The sequence below is a fragment of the Poecilia mexicana genome, unplaced genomic scaffold (genome assembly GCF_051168715.1).
Source record: "Poecilia mexicana isolate PSO_F unplaced genomic scaffold, ASM5116871v1 scaffold_22, whole genome shotgun sequence".
In the NCBI taxonomy this organism is placed as follows: Eukaryota; Metazoa; Chordata; class Actinopteri; order Cyprinodontiformes; family Poeciliidae; genus Poecilia; species Poecilia mexicana.
This window is the reverse complement of record NW_028263391.1, coordinates 2443554-2469958: the sequence shown is the minus strand read 5'-3', so window position 1 is coordinate 2469958 and position 26405 is coordinate 2443554. Positions and strand designations below refer to the sequence as shown.

Genomic DNA, 26405 nt, shown 5'->3' with positions numbered 1-26405 from the left:
AATACTGGGATATGCATAAAAGTGCGAAGTAAAGCCAAAACATTTGGGGGAATATCATTTTAGTTCATGTTGCCCTGCAGTTCTGAAGGGTTCATCAGTTTGCTCATATGGAATCTCTTATTCCAGCATAACAGTTTTTCACATGTTATGGTGCATATTTAAAACCCATGTATGGAGAAGGTCTTTAACCTATTTGTATTAAAATAGTGGAAACATCTGGTTCTTTGTTCTGAGAGCTCTCTATGAGGTTGTCACCAAACTGACTGGGTGGAATTTTGGATCACTTTGAAAACTCGTCGGTTTTGCATGTAGAAGGAAGAAACCTCATTTCATCAAACTCTGGTTTGCTTTATGAGCTTCTCTTTTTAATTCTGAATCCACTTTTCTTTTTTTCTGCAGGTTAAACCTTTTCGAGGATTTTTAATCAAGCTAAAGATAATTTTTCTTAGACAGGTCATGTGCTAAAAGGTCACATGACCTTTCACAGCTTAATTAAATTTTTTTTTACCAATCTGACTGGTTGCTTAATTTGCTTCATCAGTGTTTAACATTTGGCCAAAATTAGAAGCTTAAAACAAATACTGAGTAACATTTTCACTTGTTGTAGCTCTTATAGACGGCGCCATGTTTGAATGGAGCATTAAAGGGATTTATATAGAGACTCAGCCAAACTTGGTGTCCATTTTCTGTTTACTGGTAAAGTTTAACCAGCACTTTGTTTAAAATGTCCAGATATTTCACAGGACACATAATGTCATGCACTCTAACAAGATCCTCATGGACCATCGAAAACGAAACAGGCCCACAGCATCACAGGACAAGAACAGTAAAATGTGGGGTTCCTGAAGGAGCAGCTCTTTTATTTCACATCTATGAACTATCTGTAGCTCACTTTACAAAATATCATAACATCTTCTACCGTATTTATGCAGATGAGCCACAGCTTGACATCTCTGTCGCCTCCTGACTCTAGTTTACTAAAGTCACCAGCGATTTGTCCGTAATTTAAATTAGTGCATGAGTCAGAGTTTCCACTAGCAAATACACAGTCTTTTGGTTTTGGTCCAAAACATAGAAGAACAGAGACCAGCGCTCAACGAGACACAGAGACTACAGATCATGTATGACACCACGGTGCTTAACCAACACAAAAAACATACTAAATCAATTTACCATCTTCTTAAAACACTGTGTGAATAAAGGGTTTCCTGTCAAAACAGGGCACAGAATAACTACCACATGCTTTTATTTTTAGTAGATTAGATTATAGAAACAAGGTCTGTCATGTGTACTAGTCTTTAAATTAAAAAAAAAATCAGGTAGGCAAGTGGCAGCTCATCCAAAATGGTGCCTTCAGATTCCTGAACATGGCCAGTAAAATGGATCCCATAACAACCAGTTCTCCAATCACTGGTCTGACTCTCTGTTTTCTCTTGGGCTGAAATCCAAGTATGAACCATCCACACTGCAGTCAGAGCACTTTGGTCAACCAACCAGTTTCAACCAATAATGGTTCAGAAGGTGGGTTTTAGCCTCCATTTAACGGAATTCAGTGTTTCAGCTGTTTTGCTGTTTGGAAGTTTGTTCCAGATTTGTGGTGCATAGAAGCTAAATGCTGCTTCTCCGTGTTTAATTTAAATTGTAGGTTCTATTGGAGCTAAACTTAAATATTTGTGTTCATTTAAGCCCAGCTTTCCTCTCATGTCCTCAGAGTGATGATGCTGTGCATAAATAAACTCGGCTGACTATTCCTAATAGGGAGCAAGAAGTGTTCCTTAACAAATTCCTCAATTTGTCGCACAAAAACAGAGTTTCAGTTGAGGCCACAGTGGCATTCAGGTTACATCACGTCCTGCAACTTTTAAAGGCGTCTCTGCTCAAGTACTCCTAAATAATGGTCACAAGCTGTACTCTGTAACATTTCAGGTGTGTGGTCCGGGTCTGGTATCGACACATACCGTTAGAAGGTCACGGTAAATTGTGCTGCATCCTTTAGTTTGATTTGAAACTTTAGGTTCAAGTCGGTTCAAAGGCCTGATTTAAAAGTTCAGCCAGGAATTGTGGTTTGTGATTTGGGCTGCAGGATTTCAGCAGCTCACTGAGTGTCTGGCGTTAATTTGATGGCAGCTGCTGATGTTTCTGTGTGAAATTAAAATGCTCTCCCGGTTCTAATCCCCCCAGAGCCAAGCCTAATTAACAGGCTTGAGGAGGATACACAGAGCAGCGATACATTAATAACAAAATTTAATTTATTTCAGGGAAAAAAGAGATGCAGGCAGAGATAAAGGAGCATATTTGTTAGCATGAAAATTTCATTCTTCTCCTCTTGTATGAGATTTTTTTTGTTTTCTTTACAGTGTTTTAGTCTTGATTTAAGTGTAAGCTTTAAGCCTTAAGCACAGACAGGTGCAGGGTTTAAGCAGGAACCTATGCATGTTAGCCAGGATGAGGAAGGAGTTCTCTGCTCAGGAAACACAGAAAGTGATCGACAAACTGGAGCTGATTCAAAGTTTTCAAAGAGTGAACAGTTTCAACCGAAGGATTTTACATACTTTTTCCATTTCATCTGCATATGAAGGGAGGACTTAACATGCTATAGATACTCATATCCCAGTTTTCTCTCAGATGGTCCAATACAAAACTTTGTGAAAAATGTTCCTACAGAATTTCATCTAATCTCGCTGATTGGACCGTATTTGGCAAGTGTGCAGAAGGTAACCAGGGACTTTGAGAAATAAAAAGTAAAAATTACGATTCCTTCACTTTTTTCATAAAAAAGTTAAATCCATACTTTCTGTAATTCACAATTCATTTTTCATCCATTTTTATGTGAGAACACAGAGGTTTACTACGGACTGGGGCCAGGACTTAATGTGTCAATAAGTTAACTAAACACTTTAACTCAATAAAAATGTTAACGCCATTATTCACATTTACATGTTTTTACACATGAACCTGGCCAGAACCTTTGTATTTGTGCATTTCTGGTACGCCCATAAATCTGACGCAAAACCCACGTCCGCTAACAGCAGCGATGGACGATGAAGCGGCTTCTCTTGGCCCTCTGGGCATCAACTTTCACTTCATCAAACGAACTGATGGGACCCCAGAAAAGACTAATGCTGTGTTTAAGTTGTGCTAAAAGGAGTTAGCCTGTAAGTGAAGCTAGTCAAGCCTAAACTAGCATCTCAATGCTAAGCATGTAGCAGCAACGTTTAGCAAGTGTAGATGCTAATGTCAGCGTCTAAAGTTCATATTTCTGAAGAAGCTCCAGGAATGATCAGGAGTTCCTGAAACACTGGAAAACTGAATGACTAAAACACTTTGCATCAATCTGATGGGCGAAGAACCTAAATAACTGATCTTTGTTGTTGAGCAAAAGATCAGTTATCTGAATAATAATTGAATAAATGTCTATTTATTACATTATTAAGCAGCAAAAAGGGGGGTTAGATTTAAAATATTGCTTATTTAGTCAATATATAGTTTATCTAAACTAAATAATATATTTGGTTACATTAATTAACTCAATTAAAAAATTTTAATCGAGTCCCATCCCTAATATGGACATATTTCTACAGTGGTGTTGGAGCAAATGTATGAATGGATGGAAGAAGACAAGAAAGGGGTCATTAATGGATAATAATAATAATAATAATAATGGATGGATGATGAACAGATGACAGGGACATTGAAATTATCATCAGTAGTCGTTTACCTGGCTGAATGACTGGTCCTTCTGAAGCAGGTCTTCCTTCAGCCATTTACACTGCAGACACACAGAAGGAGGAGTCAGCGCTTCATTACCTATTAACTCATGTCACTGGATTAGAAATGGAAGTTAGAAGAAGGGATGCATGGGTATGAAGATCTGGGCCAATATTGATAACCAATATCAACATTGATGTTAGGGCCAACCGATTGATCGATCGTTTTTTTCTATACTCTTTCGACGCGCCACAATCTTCCGCTGCATCACTATTGCCGTCACATGAGCAAACAAACACCACATGGACTCACAAACACACAACAAGCAACATGAAAATAAACAACTGTTATTCATATCAGCCCGGTTTTACTCGTCTGACAAATACTAAGAGGTTTAAAATTAACAACAGTCGACCATGAAAATGCTCACTGTACACATTAAGAGGGGAAACAATGGAAATATGACATCATTGGTTCTTTGTTAAGACTTTATTTCCAAGTGATAAGGTGGAGACTGTGGATAAAAGCTTCCTGCACTACAACATGTAGATGGAATGAACCTCTTTCTTCCTTCCAGACAAATCATGTTTGCCTTATATGCATTTCACTGTTTTGACTTGAGTTTTTCCAACAACTTGTAGTTTCTTGAGGCGTTATCAAAGTTTTTATTAAAGATAGTTTATCTTACTACTTCACTAACCAGATTTATAAAGCCAGCTAAATTTACAACTCCACACATTTCTTATAGAAAATCAATCATACACAAACATTTTATTATTGAAAAAATACTTTATTAATCTCAAAGGAAAATTAATATATCCTTCAAAGGAGTCATTATAGATGGTAATATCTGTGGACATGATGGCTCTGCTGCAGCAGTCTGTATTTCCTTTCACTGACTCATGGCCGCCCACTTCAGGTTCAGCAGGAGATCTCGCTGTGTTCTCCTCTGAGAATATTTAAGTAGTTTCTTTTTGAGGCCTAGATCAGAATGGTTTGAAACTTTTCTTTATTAACCTCTGTGGTTTAGATTTAAACCTTTAATTATAGAAACAAAGTGCTTTTAGGAGGCAAGAAAAGTGGGAGCAAAGATATGTAGGCTTCCACAAAAGATAAAAAAAATGTTAAAAATATTCTAAATTGCCATATTAACAATAATAATTTCACAACACAAAATACAGTCTCATAATTGTGAAGAACCATTTTGATAACTATCCATCTTGGTGTGGCACAGGGAGATTTCTGACAGTATGAGAGCGGTCACTGTGCGTCTCCACATCAGCCGAACTTGCTGAGCTGCAGGTAGCTGTGTGAAAAGATGTATGGTGTATCAGGACTGCAATGGTCTGTGCACAGAATTTTTTGACATGCCCAAAAACTCAAAAGCAGCTCGGCCTACGTGGAGATAAAAAAGTGCATGCAACTGTATCAGATACATAGGAAACTATGTATTTGATACATATATAGGCAGAAACAGCCACAAACTAGCACAGACGTGCACTGAAGTAGCCTGGCAGTTGCCTTATGCGATTCTGCTAGATTCTCATTTCCTTCAATGCTCCGTCTGGGAGTTCTCCTTTTGACCTCGATTTCTTCTGTAGAATTTCAACCTGGCCAATCAGTAATCAGAAGAAGAAGCTGGGAACAATGTTGATTTTCTGCGCTGTTTTAGAATTGTAGTTTTTGCATTGGCAGCGGAGGAAGTGAACAAAGCAGTTCAGTTTGTGTTGTGTTGGCCACCCTTCCAAATACTGAGCAATGAAGTCAGACAAGATGAATGTAGAAGACATTTTACTGCTGGCAAAGATGACATACGGCTCGGCACTCCTGACTTCGTGTTGGGGGCGGTTGTTTGCAGCACAGGGAATTTCTGGTAAGCTTCATAGTGTAGCTGGAACTTTATATACACCACGACCAAACGTTAGCAATTGGATAAAATCAGATCCAATCATTTAAAATTTCTACAGAGTTCACGCCTCCAGCTAGTAATCGTTTCTGAACAGCTGACGGTCCAGATCCTCTGTATGAAGCACAGCTTTGAACAAGGGTTGGTTTTTACCAGCATAGTACTGAACAGGCTTACACTGGTAAGGATAAAGTTTGGTGGATGAATTGGTGTCAATAAAATGTCCTAATAATGATAGAAATATGTGACCTCCGGGTCAGGTCTGCTGAGCAATTTTGGAAAAAAAAATTACATTTATTCCACCACAAATTGTGTGAATAATTAGACCGCTGTTGGCAAAAGTTACCAGAAACAATGAATCACACTTAGATTGCTAAATTGTTGGACTTTAGTTTCACATTCCACCTACTAAAGGATCATCATCATGTCATATCGACACCAAGCGCAAGATTTCCCAGCATGCATCAGTATTACATTAGTGTTTCTGGTGTAAAAAAAATGAGGCTATTAGACTTAGGTAAATCCACTGTCACTTCTCTCATTTAGAGACAAAAAGGAGAAGTTTTTCAGCTTAGAGTGTGACATTAGAAGAGATTCATTATTAATCGGGGTGAACAAGAACAGCCCTGGGTTCCTTCTAAGTATCGCAGACAGGTTGACAAAGAGCCGCAGCTCAGCCTTCATCGGGATGTTCTTAATCATCTTCAGAGTTATTGAACTTAAGCAAGCTATTGAAGTTTTAAAAAAGTAATTTGTGGATTTATTCTCTTTTGCTGCATTTCGGCTAATAAAAGTTAATTAAAAACTGGAATAAAGTGCTCCAGTGTCTCATGCGCCTGTCAACAAGCAACTCCAGCTGTTTCTGCTCTTTGGGTCACTCGGGGCAGTTGCGTGGGCATCAAACCAACAGGCTTCTTTTTGGGGGTCTTGTCAGGGAGTGAGGTGGTCAGCAGCTCCAGGTGAGGTTTGATGAGTTCTGATAACCTGTAATTACTTGATATCAATTCAATAAGGAGCAGGAAGCTCCAGCTGGCGTGCGGGTTGGAGTGCTCAGGAAGAACCCTCCCCCTCTTTCTAATATTTCCCAGAACCCCCAGCTGCTGAGGGAGATAATCCCTGAGAGATGAAAGGAGGGAATGAGGAATCGGCAAGCAACAAGGGGTGGAGAGGGATGGGGAGGGGTGGGATCCTCCAACGTGGAGTGCTCTTTCTTCTTCTTCTCTGAGGATTATGGCAGCATTTGAAACATATTTCACTGCGGTGCAGCGCTGGAATGAAGGCGGGATTAAGGTGTTACCATTGAGGGGTGGTGTTAACGTAATAGGGATAGTTGTTAAAAGACGGTGAAGCAGTGTTATTGGCGGGGGTCACTGATAGTGATGGAAGTTGATACACTGAGGTACAGCTTCAAGGAGGCAGGCATCAGAAAGAGGTTAAAATGCAAGGCCACATGTGCTGATGAGGGACAAGTCAAAGGTTCTACAGTCCATCTAACACAACCATACAGCTTCAGCTAGGAGACTACCGTCTTTTATATGCAAATGAAGTATTTCCACATGAAGGTGCTACAAGGTGTAGGATCTGGTACGGATTCTACATGTCAATGCTCCACACATTCTCGTATTACTATATCTAAAACTAACAGAACACCAGCAGGTAAGGCAGGTGAAGCGTCTTGGCCAAGGATGCAATGAATTAGGCAAACAGAGCGGGAATTGAAATGCCAACCCACCGATTGGAGGGCAAACTCCAACCGCCGTCACCACAAGGGGTAATGCCCTACAGTAGGATAAGATGTGATGGGTGGGTCAGCTGCAGTATCAGTGTGGTGGTTGGCCAGCAGTAAACTGGAATAAACGCCTCAGCCAGTAGGAGTGGTGAGAGTAGTGAGAGGTACCGACAGACAGGGCTGTGGCTGTTCCATCAGACCAATTTAGACTGAAACCAGTGGCCTTCAGCATTGACTGCAGTGCATTGAACAAGACAAAGTGTAGTAAGTAAGTTGTATGAGTGTTACTTCTGAGTGGTAGAGGAAGTCTACATCCCCCTCAATCTTGCTCGTCTAACCAGTGATGTTCCTCATTACTCTCTAGTGTTTGCTGCAAATTACTCTCCACCGTTCTTTTACAGCATCACCTGCTTCAGTCTCTTCTTTAGGTCATGTTAGACACACCTCAACTACTCCTGGTGCCCCTCCTTAAATGCCTGCTTTTTCTGACTGAGGAGCTCCTTGAGGGTGATCCAGGTCTTATTATTTGGAAAGCAGCATGCAGTCCCAGCTTGTATCACAACATCCCTGCAAAAGTGTTGTGTATTGTAATAATGTCCACTCTCCTCTCAATGTCATAATCCGTGTTGTTCTCCAGTGTGTCCAGTAGTGAACTTTAATTAAAACAGTCTTGTAAAGTCCTTCTCTGTTATCCATTTTCTGAAGGAGCAGGTTGTTGAACAGTTTTAATTCTCTGGGGTTTTATGTGGGTTAAAAGAAAACCAGACCATGATGTGGTCTGCCAAGGACATACAAGTGTAAGTATGTCCTTTACGACAGAACCATGAACTGGAATACACTATGTATTTTAATAGATTATGAATATTAGAGGAGTTAGGTGAATATAAAACATACACCTCAGTTATTTTCTATTAATCAACCTTCACCAGGAGCAGTTTCTGAGTTGCGGGTGATGATCCTTTCCATTAAAAAAACATTATAAGAGTTAATAGAGGAGTGATGATGTGATGACTTCCTGAAGGTTGAGTTTCAGAAAGAGCAAGAGCTTCTTAAAGAGACAGAGACCCAAATTCAAGGTGTTAAATTAGGAAGTGAAGTTTCTTTTAAGTCATATTTGATATATGCAGCATTTTGATAACTGATGGTAACAAAGTTTCTTGATTATGTTATAAAATGCCACTATGTGTTTGGACAATACACAATAATGTCATGGATAGTAAAGAGTCATCTATTTATTTTAAACATATCTGAACTCCACTGATGTGTAGCTGCAGGTACAGTGGTGCTCCTCTATGGAAACGAGTTTCAGCTTTTATGTTTTCCAGGAAGAACTTTCTCATTTCTCTTTTCAGTCCCTCCCATTCTCTTTTGAAGCCAGTTGCTTTGGTTACCACCGCTGTTTGGCGATGCTGGAGCAGTTTAGGTAACCATAGCTACCGCACTCTGTCAGTCACAGCAAGGAAACAGATGAAGGCTCCTGATCTGATTCTTTTTTTTTTTTCATCTGGAAAAATATCAGAGGCGGGGCTTCTGAGCCCACCACCTGCCGCAGAGCATGCTGGGAGCACAACCAATCTCCATGTTCAACTGGCCAACTCTATTTCGCTCATATCCCACCAACAGCCAGACTCATCTCTTTTCATTTCTACTGATTTCAACCCCACCCCCACAGAGAGCAGTATATAAATTGTGGGTAATAAATCCAACACTCTGCAGGTTTTGGTAATAAACTCTGTGAATTGAACTTTGATCATAATCAGCCTCCAGAGGAGAGATGGGGGTTGGGGGGGGGAGAAAATGTGGATTTTCTACTTTAAAGTAAGAATGAAAATTGTAGCTAGAAACTTAGAAATAAATAGGAAACCACATACAAGAAAATGTGGGACATGTCTCTGCTGGCAAATAAAGGATCAATAATAAAGTTTAGCATTTAGATTGATTATTAGATCCATCTTTAAGTGACTGAGTTTTGAAGCAATCAGGATATATTATTTCTTATATTCCATTAATGCATGAGTGTGTGTACAAATAGCAACCTCATTAAATATTTTGTGTTTTCTTAATAGATGTTCACATATCAAAGTATAACCTCTGGAAAAATAAGTGATATAATTGCATGTAAAAATGGTTTTGATCGTGAGACACAGAAGGATCCCATTATGACACTCTACTCCCTTACTAGACAATGGTAAAGGTCTAATACTAACGGTCTGCAGCATTAGACCATAGAAGCACAGATTATGAGGAGAGAAAAGATCAGACTAAATGGTTCTACATGACGTCACGCCTCCTACATCCAGGTGTTCTGTCGCTGATGGAAGACGTTTTTCTACTTCATTCTGTTTGAGCTAACTATGCTACACACTCACAGTGTGTCTGGCTAATATCCAGAGGAGACACAAGTCATGTAATAAAGGACAGATTTGCTCTCCTTACTTTATTAGTGGTAACAATATTATCAAATGTTTCTAAAAATAACCAAATTATGACATCAATAGTGTACTAAGCAGACTGCTGTAAAAAAATTACTTTGTAGGAAAACCTGTAGTTAAAATCATTTTAAGTTAAAGTTCCACAAATTGGAAATTGACAAAAAAAAAAGAGGAGGAAAAATAGCTTATTGATGCATCGCTATTGGTATGCACTCATGGGACTAATGTGTTGAAGCAGAGACACATGACACATGGAGGCCAATGGGGCCAGCAGATCAACCTGCTGCAGCAACAAATTTTTATTAAAAATATTTATGGATGTGAAAAACCTCCAGGTCTTTGCTTTGCTAACTGAACCCTGTTAGCCTCTCTAGAACCTGATGTTTTTGCTGTTACTTTATGTGAGCTCTTCTCTGCACTCCAAAGGTCAGGTTACTGTTTCAATCTGGACAAATGTGTCAGAGGGCTGCCTCAAAATTTTAAGCCAAAAAAAAAAAATCCATTCCGTCATTATCTTGCTGTGTAAACATGGACTGAATAAGATGTGATAGAGGATTAAACCCTCTTTATTGAGATTTATAATTTTTTATTAGCTTAATTTAAAGCTGTAAGTGGTGGAAATTGATCATTTTTGTAAAGATTGTTGAATATTTTCAGAGATTTGACAGCTTGAACTAATCAAATTTATAACCTTCTGCCTCTCTGGGCGGCTCCTTTAGGGGGCGCCACAGCAGATTATCAGCCTACATCGCTGGCATCCTTCTCTGTCTCACATCCCTCTGAAACCTTTTCCTTTTATTAATCCCAGAACGACCTGATCTGTCCCTCAGGACACAGTATTTATTCCTAATGCTATAACATTTAGTTCCTTAGAAAAAAAACCCAACAAACATTAACAGCTCTAACTTCAGTTCTTTCTTATTATTATGTCCATCATCTCCAAACATCCACTCCAGCAGGTTTCACTCCTTTCCTGCTAACATGCTAACATCTCTTTTCCTCCTTGCAGCTGCTCCTTTAATGCATTTCTCCTGGCATTCGTCTCCGATCTCTTCATCCTGCCTGCTCTCTCTTCTTCCTCTCTCGCGTGTTGCTGTTGTGAACATCACTGGCCCTTCTGTCTGACCTTGTCTGTTAGCCTGTTTATCAGCACTGTTAACTACAACAAGAGGCTCAGAGCTGATCCCTGATGTATACCATTCCACACTTTGAACACATTTACCTCACCATTGACTAACATCCTAGCTACCCATCTTGGATCTCTCTCACAGCCTCTCTGGAACCTGCTTAAACTTAGACATGACCATCTATGGTTCAACTAAAAACCACCATCACTCTAAATCAGGGGTGTCCAAAGTGGGTCCTCGAGGGCCGGCATCCTGCATGTTTTAGTTCTCTCCCTGGTTTAACGCACCTGGATGAAATGATGGCTCATTTCAGAGGAACATTGACAAGCTGAAAAGGTTGTTATTACCACCAGGGACAGAACTAAAACATGCAGGATGCCGGGCCTCCAGGACTGACTTTGGACACCCCTGCTCTAAATGTAACATTCAACAAATATTGATGAAAGTAGCAATGAAAGGAGAAACCTAGCAAATAGGGTTTTATCTTAAAATGTTTTTCTGAACTGTTTTTGCTGCAAAGGCAGTTCAAAATTTAGCTGGAAATTTGTCAGGATAAAAAAAAATAAAGAAATCAAACTGATGTTTGATCTGTTTAGGTGTAAACTCACCTTGTCTACAGATTTGTCTCTCTCCTCCATCACAGCCTTCATCTCCTGAGCAGTGATGTCACTCCTTCGCTGCTGTGCTAGCCGTACGCGCTGAACTAGAGCTGAGCCGAATTGCCTCACTTCCTGGACCGAGTCGGCTTCGCAGACATGCTCAAGGAGATCTTTGATGTCCTGAGAATCAGAAACAATCAGGTTGGACCTGGTCCGGTCATCAGTTCCAGCATAAACCAAACATTGGTTTGTAAATGTGCTGAGTCAGCTCACCATGTCAACGTCCTGCAGGCTGATATCATCCGACCTGAAAACAAAAGAGCAGATAATCTGTTTGTGGAGAATCTAAAGCTGGTCTGTCGCCATCTACCATGTCTAAAACATCTGTGTAAAATAGTTTTATCTTAAGCACAGACGTCCAAGGTACAAAGACAATGGAACTTCTAATCATTTTTTTTCAATTCAGTTTGTTTATATGATGCCATTTCACTACAAATGTCATCTCAAGGCACGTTACAAAAAATAATTTCAGTTCAATCACACATTTATTGCAACTGATGCCATCAAGCAGCAGATTAGCCTCAGTTTATCATTCAAGTGAGTTTAAAATCTAAGGAAACTCAGCAGAGCATCGAGTCACTGACCTGCAGTACTCACTCCTCCTGGACGAACGAGTAACGACTTAAAACAAACACTTGCTTTGTGTTGCTGATTTAACAGCAGTCCCTCATAACAAGCATGCATATAGCAACGGTACAGAGGAAAAACTTCCCTGTAAACGGGCAGTATTATGTATTTTATAGGCACATAGTGGCATTTTATATTATAATCAACTATGTTACTTTCAGTTGTAATAAAAATGCTATATCAAATATGATTCTATAACTTAATGCCTTAAAACTGGCCCTCTGTCTCTTTAAGAAGCTCCTGCTCTTTCTGAAACTCCACCTTCATGAAGTCATCACAACGTGGCTCCTCTATTAACCCTTTAACAACATTTTACCAGCATTGCGATGAGAAGTAGCTCGTAATGAGCTCAGCAGAGGTTGTATTTCCAGCAGTTCGCTACTTTCTGCTGGCTAGTCTGAAGGAACCAAGTGTGGTAGTCATGGGGAAGACTGCTCACTGCGTTGGAAACACAGATAGAGTCTCAGATAAAGACCTGAAGAAAATGCTGTTGAAGTGTGGCAGAGAGTTACTATCCAGTGAAAGTAATGCTGTGCCACTCAGTGAGGCAACATAAGAAGTTAGAATGAAGTTTGCAATTCCTGGAGACATCATGCCCTGTGCTCTGACGAAACCTTATGACATTTAGAGGGAAAAGAGAGAAGTTATAAAGTACGGAGGTGGCAGCATCATGCTGTGGAGCTTCATTGCTGCAGAGACAGAGAAGCTGGTCAGACTTTAAGCAGATAGAGCTAACATTGGGGGTGGACGGCTTGGGAGAGAAGCAAACTTGTTTGTTGAAATGGCCCAGTCAAAGTCCAGAACTACCACTTGTAAACAACAAAACTTGTTTTAACCGAGTTGAGATTTCAGCAAAAAAGAAAGTTTTGCATCAAAGTATTAGGATGAGTAACCCTTTCACTCAGCAGTTAGCTATCAACCACTATTTTGATCACCTCTAAAATCCATAAACATCAGTGGCAGGTATGTAACAAAATGTGGAAATGCTGAAGAGATATGAATACTTTTAGAAGAGGCGTCACCCTGGTGTTTGACTTGTCTATATATTTAACCTACAGAACACGTTTGCTCTTCCTGTTACTCTGCATGAACCGTCCTCCAGTGTTTGCTCTTCAGACTATTCAGCTTATTTCAAAAGTTCCAGCCAAAGCAATGCAAGCCATGCTAATATGTATATTGTGAATAACAAATAAAAGGTGTAACTTGGTGCCCTGTAGTCAATTACTGAGGTCCTACAAAGGTTCCTGGTGTCTGTGTTCCTACCAGTGACCACGGCGACCGCCTGTTAGATTACCTGAGCGCCATGCAGCAGCTGTGCAATAATTTTGTCCTGCGATCCCTAAAGTCCGTGTTAAAATCTGTCATTTTGAATTCATTTTGAAGCAGTGGAGGCTTCCCTGGAACGGACCGCTCTCCTCTCTGCTGTTCTCGGATTCTTCCTCCTCCTGACAGGAGTCTTGACGGAGGACGTGCAGCTAGTAGTAACTACCTGATCTTCTGTCTCTCCTCCTGGGAAGTTCTTTTCATTTAGTCTGCTGCTGTTTTGCTGTAATAAACTGTAATAAGGTGGTCGAGGCGGCTCCGCTCTGCAGGGAACAGCAGATAATGAAAGACCGGCCAACTCCAATAAAGCTCCACTAACACCCTGCTTACAGCCCCCCATCCAGCCTGGCTCAGCCCGGCTCGGCTTGGCTCGCTCGCTCGCCCGTCTTCATTACCACTCCCACACACCTTCACTCAGGCACGCCGCGAGCAGCCATTAGTGGGAGCACATCCAAGAGAGAATACCATCAGTCTGCATTTGTTCCTTTGACAAAGTTTTACAAGTTGTCTCCTTCGCAGAGACAGAATCTAACGTGATGTGGCTGCTTTTCTTGGAAATCCTTCATTTCATCTGAAGGAGTTTACTCTTTCCAGGAATCTGAAAGAAGTTCTTGTCTTGTTCCATAACTTGAAAGATGGTTGAAGGGTAACCCCATATTGCTACTCTGTAAGTCCATATGGGGGCGCTTTATTTGACAGAACTTTGTTTTTACTGAGAGGGATTTTTGTCAGGTCCAAGCTCTGGTCTAAGAACATTTTTATATTTTTAACCTTTATTTTACCAGGATAAAAAAAAACCCAACTGAGATTAAAAACCTCTTTTTCAAGGCATGAATTGCAACATGAAAGTGATTTTAAGCGCAGAGGTTTGAAGGATGTCATGTCAGAGTGTGAACAAACCTGCAGCAGAATGTTAGACATGTATGCAAACAAACGCAGAGCCTCTGAGGCTTTAAACATAACTTTGTTTAAAGTTATGTGGGAGAACGTTTTGGCCTTAATGCAAAATGATGTGTGTGGGGAGAAAACCCAAAACTGCACATTCCTACAGACTCACTTTCCCCACAGTAACATATGATGGTGGCAGCATCATGCCGTGGAGAAGGAATACTGTAACAAAGAGGTTTAGATCAAAGCATATCAGCGTGTTAAAATGGCCTAAAAAATAACCATTAAAAAAAAATAAATCGGTCACTTGCAGTTTAAAGTTGATAGACATACCTTCAAGATATTTAAATCTGTAACTTTTGTTGGTCCACCTTAGATCAGGCATAAAAGTTCCAACCCAATCCGAGCCCATAGACACTGTGTCAAAGTCCGATCCAATCCATCCTGACCAGCTAACAGGACAGGAAGCCCAAACCTGAAGTAACTGCTATCAGTTTAAAGTATTTCCAGACCTCTGACTTTATACTCTGCTGGCTTAGTAGTAAAACAATGTGTCACTCACACTTTATACATGTGAAAATGTGTATAACAAATGTTTTGTTGTTTTTAGCTTTTGTGTAACATCTTCCAGCTCCATCTTGTTGCTTGTTGTAACCACAGGGTGAGTCAAGTGCAAATCTTCTGGGATGTGACAGATAGGAGTGGAGCAGGCTGTGTGCATCAGCTGTGCAGAGCGCTGGGCTTCTTACAGTCTGATTTCTTTCTTTCCTCACCAGGGCGCATCTGCCTCGTTCTTCAGCCAGCATAGCAGAGGACGTCATCCCTCTGGTCGTTCAGCTCCACTGGCTACCATTGGTGTTGGTCAGAAGGGTGGATGGCGCGATATGACAGGGTAGCTGTGGCATTATCAGAAAGTGAATGTGTGGGTGAATGGAAAAAACTGACTTTATGAAAAGCATCCTGAAAAGCGCTATCCAGGTCTGATGTCATTTCATCACCAGGCAATTCAAGTCTACAAGGTACAAGGACGTTATGACTCTGCTTTTCACTCTGGTCATCAAGGGATTGCCGGCTTGCAGTGAAAACACCACACTCAAGACAATCCAGACTCTGTTCATGAGCCGTTCCACGATGGCAGGTGCCACTGGAACAGGCACCTGCCATCATGTGTCTCTGGTTAATGGGTGGTACGGTGGGAACAGAGGTAGGAGTTCTTCCCGAAATCGGTGGGTCGCCGGTTTGAGTCCCTGCCCAGTCCTTTTGTCATTGTGTCCTCAGGCAAGGAATTTCACCCACCTTGCCTGCTGATGGTGCTCTAATCTGAAGATCACATGAAGTCTGGAGGTCGGTAGACAGATGGGGTCATCGGTGCACCCCAGCGACCTCTGACCCAGTCCTGTGATTCCATGTGGTCTACCTCTTCTAGGCTGTCGGTGAATGAAACAACTAGGCAGATGCTCATTAGCGTGATGGTCTATAAACATCTCTGGTTGTCTGAGCTTTTTGGGCCAAAGAATCCTAAAATAATGACAGCGGCTGAGCGACTGTCCAACAAACTGTCAGCCAGGAACTTAGGAGAAAAAGAAACACCGCCTCGCTTTATTCACACGGACATGAAACACACATTCACTGAGGTCACCTCCTCCATCAGCAAAACACACATGCTAATGCCCAAACACTAACACACAACAACATGAAGCGGCACACTGCAACACACTCACTGAGGTATTCAAGGCTTCCTCCTGCCACAGGAAAACACACACACACACCAACAAAAACTGACACACACTCCGAGTCCTGACAGATGGAACATGCTCCTCCATATTCTGTCCTCATAAAAAAGGACTGTGGCCTCCAATATCAATTACCCTCTCACTCTGGGGGTGTGAGGGTGGGTGTGTTTGAGGCAAAGGAAGAAGAACTAGGAAGAGGGGGTTTAATTCTAATTAGATTTTCTGGTCTATTTGGCTGCTGCTTGAAGAAGACAAGAGCTCATTTCACAGCCCTCAAACCAGAGTGAGGAGGTGCATAATGAAGGGGGGAGGAAGAGGAGAGTGGTGGCGGCTTGTGATCCTTCTTCAGCAGATGCTAAACATGTTTCCCATGTAAATAAATGAAAATGACAGCTCTTCCTCAGAGAAACTGCTGGTCTACAGACGGGTCACTGGAACAACATCAAACAAACATGGAGGTCTTAGAAAACACACCGTGGTGGCTTTCCGATCCCGAAAATGAACAGAGTGTGCTGAACTAGGAGCTAAGCTCTCCTCAGAATGACTCACTCTTACTCTACAGTGTCAATTTGCCAAAGCTGCTTCATTTGGTTCATCAGTTCTGCAGCCCAAACAGAAGTCTACCAACCATCAAGTCCGTACAGAGGGATTATTTTTGAGTACGCAACCTGACTGCAGAAAGCTGTCACTGGCTGCCATGGTTACCCATTATTGTCTTACCTTTTTAACACTAGCTAGCATGTTGCCAACGTACTACAACTGTTTATGACAGCCTGATAAAATAAGTTATGCTACCAAACTGACAATGAATGAGATGTGTCTTATTGACCCAAATGTGTTACATGAAGCTGAGAGGATAAATGATGAGAAAAAAATGTCACAAACTTCAGCGGACGACAGACATTACTCACTAGGAATATTAAAGAAAGTTTGTTCATGGCAAGATCAGCTCTATTTCAGTCCATCTAAAAATAAGAAACATATCCATGGTGAGGGAAAGACCCAAGTGTAAAACCTCAATAGAGTTTTCCTAAAACTGTAAGTTTATATAAAAACACAAAGGACCAATGTTAAATGAGGATTTCATTTACTTTGGTCACAATTAGCATTCATTTAAACTGCAGGGAGTTTCATAATGTTCTAGTTCATATTTTCTGGCTGGGCAAAGAAAAAAAAAAAGACAGCAATGTGATCTACCAGTAGCAGTGTGTAGACAGGTAAGCCCAGAATTATTCATACCACAGGTAGATTTAGATTTTAATTCATCTCAACAAGACCACCACGGTCTAAATATGATATTGATGTGTGCTAAGAATGATGCTTTAGTTTGTCTTAAACCACTTCTACAGCTGACCTACATTTATGTAAAAGAACACCACAAATATTATTTACACATATTACACATTGGCAGTCTGGGGGAAAATAAATAGAACATTCATGACGACTTCATGACCACTTACATGAAAAAATACTGTGTATTATAGCTATCAGTACTTCATACCCAGCAGCCTCCTGCAGTCGGCGGGCACGGAGTAAAGCTTCATCTCTCTCCTCATTGGCCAGCAGTAGTCGTGACATCAGAGCCTGGTCTCGGTCCTTTTGAGCTGCCAACATCTCCTCCAGCACCTCTGAAAAAACAATGAGACAAGAACCAGTCAGAAATCCCGGTTTTAGCAAAAACAAAGCTGCAAAAGTATTTCCTTTCACAATCATTTTACTGAAAATGTAAAGAAACCGAAGAGACAAAGAGATCAGTTTGGGTGAACTGTGTAGAAACTAAAGGAACTGGGTATTCCTCAAGGTGACCGGCCAATCAGTGCAGAAATCCTTATTGCTACATGGTGTGTGTGCGTGTGTGTGTGTGTTTCAGCAGTAATAACACAGAAATGACCACAGCTCATCTGAGACTGAGAGCCAGGAGACTCTGCTGGTTATTGAAGGGTTCTGTGTGGGCTTCTACCAGGACCCGTCTCAGACTGCAGCTCTTATTTCAGAAAACAAATCTAACTGAATATAATTTTTAGATTTTCTAATTTCAGTCAGGCTCCCTCCCTTCAGCTCGGGGGAGCCTGTGTTCTGCCTGTGTAAGATTTTACACACCAAGGTGAAATGAACATCTCAGCAGAACTTGATGAGACGATCTGGAGACAAAGCAACCATCTGAATTGACGACACAAGGAAAAGTTACAGGACTTGGGTTTTGTTGTGTTCAGGGCTCTTCAGTAATGTTACCATCAGAGATATGAACTGGTGAAGTGATTCTCTGTATTGGGCTCTACTGGGGCTGCCAAAGTAGAGAAAAACTAAAACTACTACTATAACTAATAAAAGCTAAACCTAAATTCTAATGAAAAACCCAGGACTGTTCTGACCCAGGTGTGTAAACCCAGCTGACCTCTCTCTCCTTACCCATGGGTCTCTCCCAGTGTCGGGCCTCTCGCTGCTGCTCCTTCAGCTCTTCGTCCACCTCTCTCTGCAGCAGCTCCTTCTCCTTCTGAACCATCTGCACTTGAAGCTGATAAAAAGTTTCTGAATTAGAGCGCTTCAGAGGAATTCACTCTGTCTAACAGTTTAGCAGCCAATTGAGGCCTAAAGTCAGGTATGTGACCAAATACAAAATCTTCCCCACAAGCTCCAACCTTTGACCTGGGGATCAAAGGAAAGGCTAGACGTGTCCCATCTAATGGTAGCTGATGGACACAGTCTGCAGGAGAACTGCTAGAATGAAAGCAGGGCGTCTTCTGACCTTGTTGTTAAGTTCCCTCATGGCATCGAGCTCCTTCAGTAAGAAGGAGATGTTTCGGGTTGGAGTCACAGTCTGACGTGGGCTGGAGGCAGAGATCTGAGGAGAGCTGAGCAAAACCAAACGGCTCATTTAACCCCTCAGCGTCTCAGTAGGCTCCACATGGGAACAGTGTCTTAATTATAGAGAAACAGCGTAAATATAAACAGCGACTTCCTTTCAGTAGAAATTATATTTGTGGCGTCAAATGATTATACAGTCATTTTAAATAAATTAGAATGTTATTGAAAAGTTTATTTATTTATGCAACATCATTCACTTGGTGAAAGATATTTTATAGTGTACATAATATCTTTCCTATGAGCATATACATATTTTTTTAATTATATACATTTTTTTATTTAACTTGAGATTAAAAGCCTTTTTCTCAAAGTAATCATGGCCAAGTGGCAGCAACAAATGCAACATAAAAAGTTACACAAAGTTCTGTGAAAATTGATGCAAAGTGTTGATGAAATGAAAAGGAACATGGAAGGACAAAGAACAACAGAAGGCATAGAAATAAAGCAATAAAAACACAGAAAAATACAAACCATTATAGAATAACTCAGGACAGATCAACAGATGAGCAAATATTTACATGATCTCATCCAAGGTATGCATGCTCAAGGAGCAGACTTGAGCAAAAACAGTAAAAAGAAAAATCCCCATGGTGTGTGTTGGTAACTTTAGTTTTTTCTTTTAGAATTGACTGACTGGTAGTTTCTGGATGTTTCCATCTGAACAGACAACGCTGGAGTTTCTACAGTAGCAGGCAGCGATGCGACTCCTGGTCAGTTTAGCTGTGTTTGGTCAGGTCTCCTGAGACGTCACCTCGGTGTGTTTCATTAGTTTCCTCCTGTGTGTTGTTAGGTGTTTTAAAGTGAGGTTGCGCCCTCACATTATCAGATCTGAAGCACAGAAGTGCAGGCAGCAGATTTAATAAGCACCGACTGATGTTCGCCTGTAATTCTCCCTTATTACCTTAAAGGTCAGATTGCTTCTTAGTGTAATAAAGCAGGTAAATAAGGCAGTGAAATATGAGTGACACTGTATTTTGTAATTGACTGTTTCTGACTTTATTATATCAGCTCATTCTAATCAACTGCTCCCCCTCCTCCTGAAGCTGCTTTTACTAGCTTCTTATTTCTATAAGGCCCTCAAGCACTTCAGCTAATCAAATCAAAGGCTAAATTTATCAGCTACCACTTCATACAGCGCAGCACCTCCAACTGCTCCACACGTTTATTTGAAAAAGAATCGAAAGAAGAGACGCATTAACATGAATCATCGTATCTGCAAAAAAAAGATGGGGTTTCAATGAAAAGCAATAAACTTTTTAATAAATCTTTTTGTGGCACAGCTCGGCAGACGCAAAATTAATCCTTAAAAATAAGTACACATATTATAGAATTTCCAATATTATTATTATTTAACTAACGTAGCTCAGGTAGATAACATCGATGATCTCTCTTATTTATTGTAAAAGCTGTGAGGTCAGCCAGACCTCCTCTAAGCTTCAGTACTAACATGTGGGATGTTGCATCTGGAATATAAGTAAGAACTGGTGTTTCATGTCAACTACCCAGTCTGACCTAAGAATAATCCCATATCGTTGATAGTGTTGCACTGTGACTCAATCAGGTCCTGGACGTGGTTAAAGCTTTCCTTTTCGACAAAGCCTATAGATAGACTGGCTTAGGTTTAAGCCAGTCTATCTATAGGCTGGCTTAAACCAGCCTATAGAGCAGGGGTGGGCAATCCTGGTCCTCGAGGGCCGGTGTCCTGCAACTCTTCGATGTCTCCTTGGCCCAACACACCTGGATCCAATAGCTGAATCACCTCCTCAGTGCAGTCAAGTTCTCCAGAGTCCTGCTAATGACTTCATTATTTGACTCAGGTGTGTTGAAGTAGAGATGCATCAAAAAGTTGCAGGAGACCGGCCTTCGAGGCCTGGAGTTGCCCACCCCTGCTATAGAGCCTGTGGTTATGCTGCTATATGCTCAGGGTACTGGAGGGAAAACTGACCACTTTCTCTCAATTTCTTCTACTACTCTAACTTGCTTTTTTATTACAATTTCAAATGTTAATTTTATGTTTTCCCAGATTTTCTTTTCTCTTCATCTCAATAGAAGCTACATCTGGTCTGGTGGTTTGTGTGGCTGTGAGTCCTTCCTGGAAGAGGCCATCACCTGACTTAATGCTGCCATCACCTAATTACGCTCTCTCTCCAGCAAAAAACTTTTTACCAACACAGAAGGTTAGTAAAAAGTTTATTTTGTGTCTCTGCTCTGTCTTCTCAAACCTCCAGTCGGTTGTGGTGGATGGCTGCTTATACTGACCCAGGTTCTGGTTCTGATGGAGGTTTCTTCCTGTTAAACAGGAGTTTTTCCTCTCCACCGTCACTACATGCATGCTGAGTAGGAGGGACGGCTGGGAAGTCAACAACAATGCAAGCGGTTATCTGCTTTTGCTGCTCAGCCAGGACTGAGTGCTGCAACTCGATGGGGTTCGTCAGAAACTTCTTAAACTAATTTGAATAATGAACTCAGCTTAATGTACTGTTTGATAACTGAGGTCGACTGGAATGCAGGTGTGATTTAATTTAAATTTTTACAAAGTGTCTCAAGACAACATCATATATATATATATATATATATATATATATATATACCACGTACCACAGTTAGTCAGTTAGTTTCTTCAGTGCTCTCCGGCTCCGTGTCCCTGTTGCTAGGTCTTTAACTCTGTAGCTGGACCACTAATGAGAAACTTTCCTCCCACATCTTCCACTGGTTGGGATCATAACAGATTCAGTTTCAGACCCCTGGTGACTCACTTCTCCACCAGTTCTTTATCTCTAAGTCATCTCCAAACCTTTCATCGTCCCAACACTTTTACTCAGATCAACTCTCTCTTATCTTGATTTCTGTCACCCTTTAATTCCTCTAGTTTTTCATCCTGTTCCTTGAGATATTTCTGTCCTTTTTTCAGCAGTTTGCAATTGAACTAACCAAGAACTATCAGAAACAAAAAAACACACAATTTTTTGCAAACTTTACTGATAAAGAGAATCTTTTCCAATGATTTTAAAGCATCTTATCCAGGCAGGATGCAGAAGAAGGCGGCCATATAGTCTTAAGGAATGAAAATCTGCTGAAACGTCACAAGTTGTTGTGTGGGAGAGAGTAAGGTAGAAAGGTGGTTAAAATGCAGTAAAAAGAGGGATGGAGGTGAAAGACGTAGCTGGAGGCTGTAGGGAAGTGTTAAGTATCAGATAAAAGGGATGTTTGGCTTTGTTAAGGTAAATATGAATCCTCACTTGGAAAAGTTAAAATTAGGTTTCTATGGTATTTTTAGAGAGAGGAAGTATGAGGAAACGACAGGAACAGTGAATATCCTAAAAACATCTCTAGAGCTCATTATTGGACCAAAATAATCCACTGAAATGCAAAATCTCCAAAACTTTCTTTTTGATGAGTGATGAATCTGAGATGAAAGGAATATCACAGCCACCGAAAAGTGACTCATACAGGAATAAAATGGAAATAAAAACAAATGGTCTTTGACAAAAGGTAGCCTATGAAATACAAATAAAGAACAGACACTTTGAATTTAAGATAATTTTCTATCATGAAGGAATATTTCATAAACTTTCATCTACAGCAAATTACCACTATCTCTTAACAGAAGGAACGGTGTGCAGACATTAAAGCGTCTACTTTACAGTGTTCAGGTCATCTTGACAGAATGAACTTTCTCTAAAGAGTGAACACACATTGTCCGGCCGTTCCAATAATTACTTGAGGATAGGCCTGTCGCGATAAACGATAAATCAATTAATCGGACGATAAATTAAACCTATCACCTCATTTTAATTATCTTCTTTATCGTCTCTTCCAGCCTTTTTTTTCTTTCCGTTGATGACACTGAATGAAAAAAGGCTCAACTCCGGTGCTCTCCACTGACCTTCCCTTCCTCATTTCCTTAGTGTAATGTCCAGCTCACACTACACTAGTTGTCGGCCGACTGTCGGCCTATTTTCAAAACCTGAGATCACACATTAGCCGACAGACATCCTAGGTATAACGGTTTAATCGGGTTCGTCATGCCGTGTGATGTCCAGCCACCTGGGCACAAAATAATGGCTACAAGTCCAGTTAACTAATTTTAAAATCAGGCATTAATCAATGCTTTACTAGAATCTACCTGTGATGCATGTGGCTAGAGTCAGCGTAAAGTTCTGACTGAATGAAAATCATTATAACCTATTTATGTCACATTAACGAAGAACAACTGAAAACTTACCGGGTTTATCAACTGCGGTAGCAATTTGGCTCCAACTCCTCTCCTTGTCATTTCTATATTCTTTGCACGAAATAAATAAATAAATAAATAAATAAATAAATAAATATTAATGTTGTTTCTACATATCATCTCCGATGTCCGCTGGACTTCGGGTTGCGCCGTGTCAGCTGTTTGGGATTCCCCTCAGAAAACAGGAGGAGAATCAGGCTTTCTGATTGGCTACCTGTCACATTCAGCGTTTAGCTCCCAGTCGGGGAAAACCCCTGATTTATTTCGGAGCGGCCACGACGATCTACTATAACACACCACACACTGCAGCATGATCGGTTAGATCGGCCAACGATCTAAGATTGTCATAAGGGGAAAACGGCAAAAAATGGTGTAGTGTGAACTATTGCATTAGGTAGTGGATGTGCCCGTTTTTTCTATTTAAATCTAGAGATTACTGAAGGGCAATACAGACTTCATAATCTGCACTCTTTTTGTTGAATGCACTATTTATTGTTTAGTTTTTATTCAAGCATGTTTTTTTATTAATGGAGACTGAGAATCCATTTTATTTTTGTTTTTGGTTGTTTTGTTTATTTAGTTTATCAGTTCCACTGTTACGTGTCATTTTGAAAATAAGGTGCATCTATCAGGAAATTGCATGTATTTTTAGTCATTTCCATTAAATCAGTGTCAAAAGGTCTTGAAGCAATATTATCGTTTATCGCAATAATTTTTTTAGACAATTAATCGTCCAGCAAAATTTGTTATCGTGACAGGCCTACTTGAGGAGTTCCTCAAGAGTTTGTTTTAGGCCCTGACCAGTTCTTGCTGTACATCCTGCTTTTAAATCCTCAATAACCACAAGATTTATTTTCATTCTTATGTAAATTACATATTAGCATAGCTGCCATTGGAAAAAGCACAAGATTTTTGTGCTTTTTGCAGCACAAAGATCTTGTAATCTCAAAATGCAACATTTCTCCTCAAGAGAAGTTTGTCTTGCAAAATACTACCTAGCTGCCTTTTATCATGTCACTTTGTCTGGTTAAACATGTAAGCTGTTATTAATAGCCCCAGATATGAATGTATGCACTTTAAACCGTGTGTATCGATGTCTGACTCTTGATTTTCCTGGATTAGTCTTTATTGGTTGACAGAGTCGACTAATCCCAGCTGCTCATCAGGACGCCTGGCAGTATGAAAGCAAGGCAGAAGATGGAGCACAACAATGGAAAAAGAAGCTGACTTTTGTTAAGCTGTTTGTGCAGCAGCATTTTATGCTAATGGCAGAAAAAACAAATGGTGACAGAGGTAGAAAATATGCAAATAAAATGTTAATGGAATGATTTGACCTTCATATCCACAAAGAGCTAAAGGGCTAGTTCACCAAATACAGAATCACGACCTTACGTAAGTGCATTTCGAATTTAAAATATAAATAAATATTATAATGTTAAATAATAGAAAAATATTTGCGCTGATCAGTCCTGATCTGGATGATTCTACAATCAACAGAGATTTATGGTGGCCCAGAAGGGGCGAAAAGGGAAGTTATGATACATTTTTTAGCTTAACTTTTGCTTTAGCATAACTATCACTCTAAAACAAAGAGTAGAAATATTTGTAGTATTACATTACTACTAGTAGCAGACACTAACTAGCCTCTCACCTGTTTCCAGCAGGCTCCAGGTTTCTTTCTAAGACTGGACTCTTTGGACCTCTTAATGCTGCTTCTTCATCTAAACAGTTCTGTGAGCTCTCTGCCCAAGGAAAAGGATCATCGCTCTGCAGGATGCCTGCCTCCATCTCCCCTCTGCCTCCTGGTAAGCCTGAACACAGTGCAGCCGAGGCGCTCCTGATGGACGGAGGCGAAACAAGAGAGGCAGTTCTCCAGGCAGGGGACCGGTCAGAGCTAGGAGAGCAACAGACTGGTAACTTTGGAAGGCAGGAAGGGGCTGAAAGGCAGACACAAGAACAAGTCAGAAAAACAGGACAAAAAATATATCAGTGGGTTGGGAATTCTCTAAGTTGGTAGGAAAGAAGGGCGACGGGCAGACAGACAGACTTACCCTGAGGTGAGCTGCGGTCCAGACTCAGGCTACTTCCTGATCTGTAAATCATGGAGAACAGGGAGTCATGATTCTTAAACCCCTACAGATGCAGCATGTCTGCATCTGTAGACATGCAGCATCTGTATACCTACATACAGATTGTTGACAGTAAACGCATCAGATGTTTACCGTCAACCAAGACCAAAAATCAATCAGACTAGAATTCTTATAGTCTTCAGGAAGTCAGAGATTTAGCTGCAAAAATCCTGTAACTACCGCACCAAAGGTCCAGAGACTGACAGAAATCTGCTGTCTATAAACTCTACTGCTTCAGTTCTTATGCTGGCAGTTTATACAGAATAAATCTAACATGGAATCACATGAGAATATTTGCTTAGAAATATAATAAACATCAATGAATGTGTACCTCCAAGGACATAAGTGTGATCTAGTCATGTTCCGTTTACCATTGCAATATCATGTTGACAGTGAAGCTACCAGAGATCATTCAGGTATGGGGATCACTCACTACTTTGCCTGAAAGAACTGCTGTAAATAAAGAGCCGGGTTAAAATTCTCCAGCTTCAACATTTGACCCCCAAAATGTGTGCAGAGTCACTCAGAAGTGTCTCAAAGTAAAACCAACAGAGACACTTTGATCCAGAAGCTGATATCCTGAGAAGTCAGTGCTGTCAATACAAACACTTTCAATGAAGTTAATGAATTTCTCAACTAAAAATGTTTTAAGTTGCTAAAGTTTTGTATTAACAAACCGATAAGACAGCACTTAAACAGGAACGTGTGTGACGAACAAAATGCGTTTCATTTTTTAAAACTTTTGGCCATGACTGCAGATTGTGAGTGTGGTGCACCACCTGTTTGTGTTGCTAAGGTGATGCCTGGAAGGTGAAGGCAGGCGTTGACGCAGCTCCTCGTTTACTTTGGGATTAACTAAAAAGAAAATACAAGAAAAAACTCACAGGTTAAAGACAAACCGACAAACTGCACAGCTCCTAAAATCTGCAGTTTAAAATATCACTTCAGATTAGTTATGATGAATATTTTGTTTACCTACAGTAAAAAATAAATAAATAAATAAATAAAAATTGTTTAATATTTCTGTTTATATACATATGAGACA

At 40.5% G+C, this 26405-nt stretch overlaps 1 protein-coding gene across 2 annotated transcripts in view; it reads right to left on the bottom strand.

Annotated features, from left to right (window-relative positions):
- Nucleotides 1–26405, bottom strand: part of mipol1 (mirror-image polydactyly 1) — a 54883-nt gene that overhangs the window by 11643 nt on the left and 16835 nt on the right. For both annotated transcript variants that reach the window (XM_088002449.1, XM_088002448.1), the window contains exons 3-11: nucleotides 26140–26215; nucleotides 25283–25323; nucleotides 24883–25168; nucleotides 18879–18984; nucleotides 18542–18647; nucleotides 17634–17760; nucleotides 11775–11808; nucleotides 11511–11681; nucleotides 3719–3769 (exon numbers count right to left, since the gene is read on the bottom strand). In XM_088002449.1, coding sequence (XP_087858575.1) covers nucleotides 3719–3769; nucleotides 11511–11681; nucleotides 11775–11808; nucleotides 17634–17760; nucleotides 18542–18647; nucleotides 18879–18984; nucleotides 24883–25168; nucleotides 25283–25323; nucleotides 26140–26215 — 998 coding nt within the window. The remainder of the gene's footprint in view (nucleotides 1–3718; nucleotides 3770–11510; nucleotides 11682–11774; nucleotides 11809–17633; nucleotides 17761–18541; nucleotides 18648–18878; nucleotides 18985–24882; nucleotides 25169–25282; nucleotides 25324–26139; nucleotides 26216–26405) is intronic.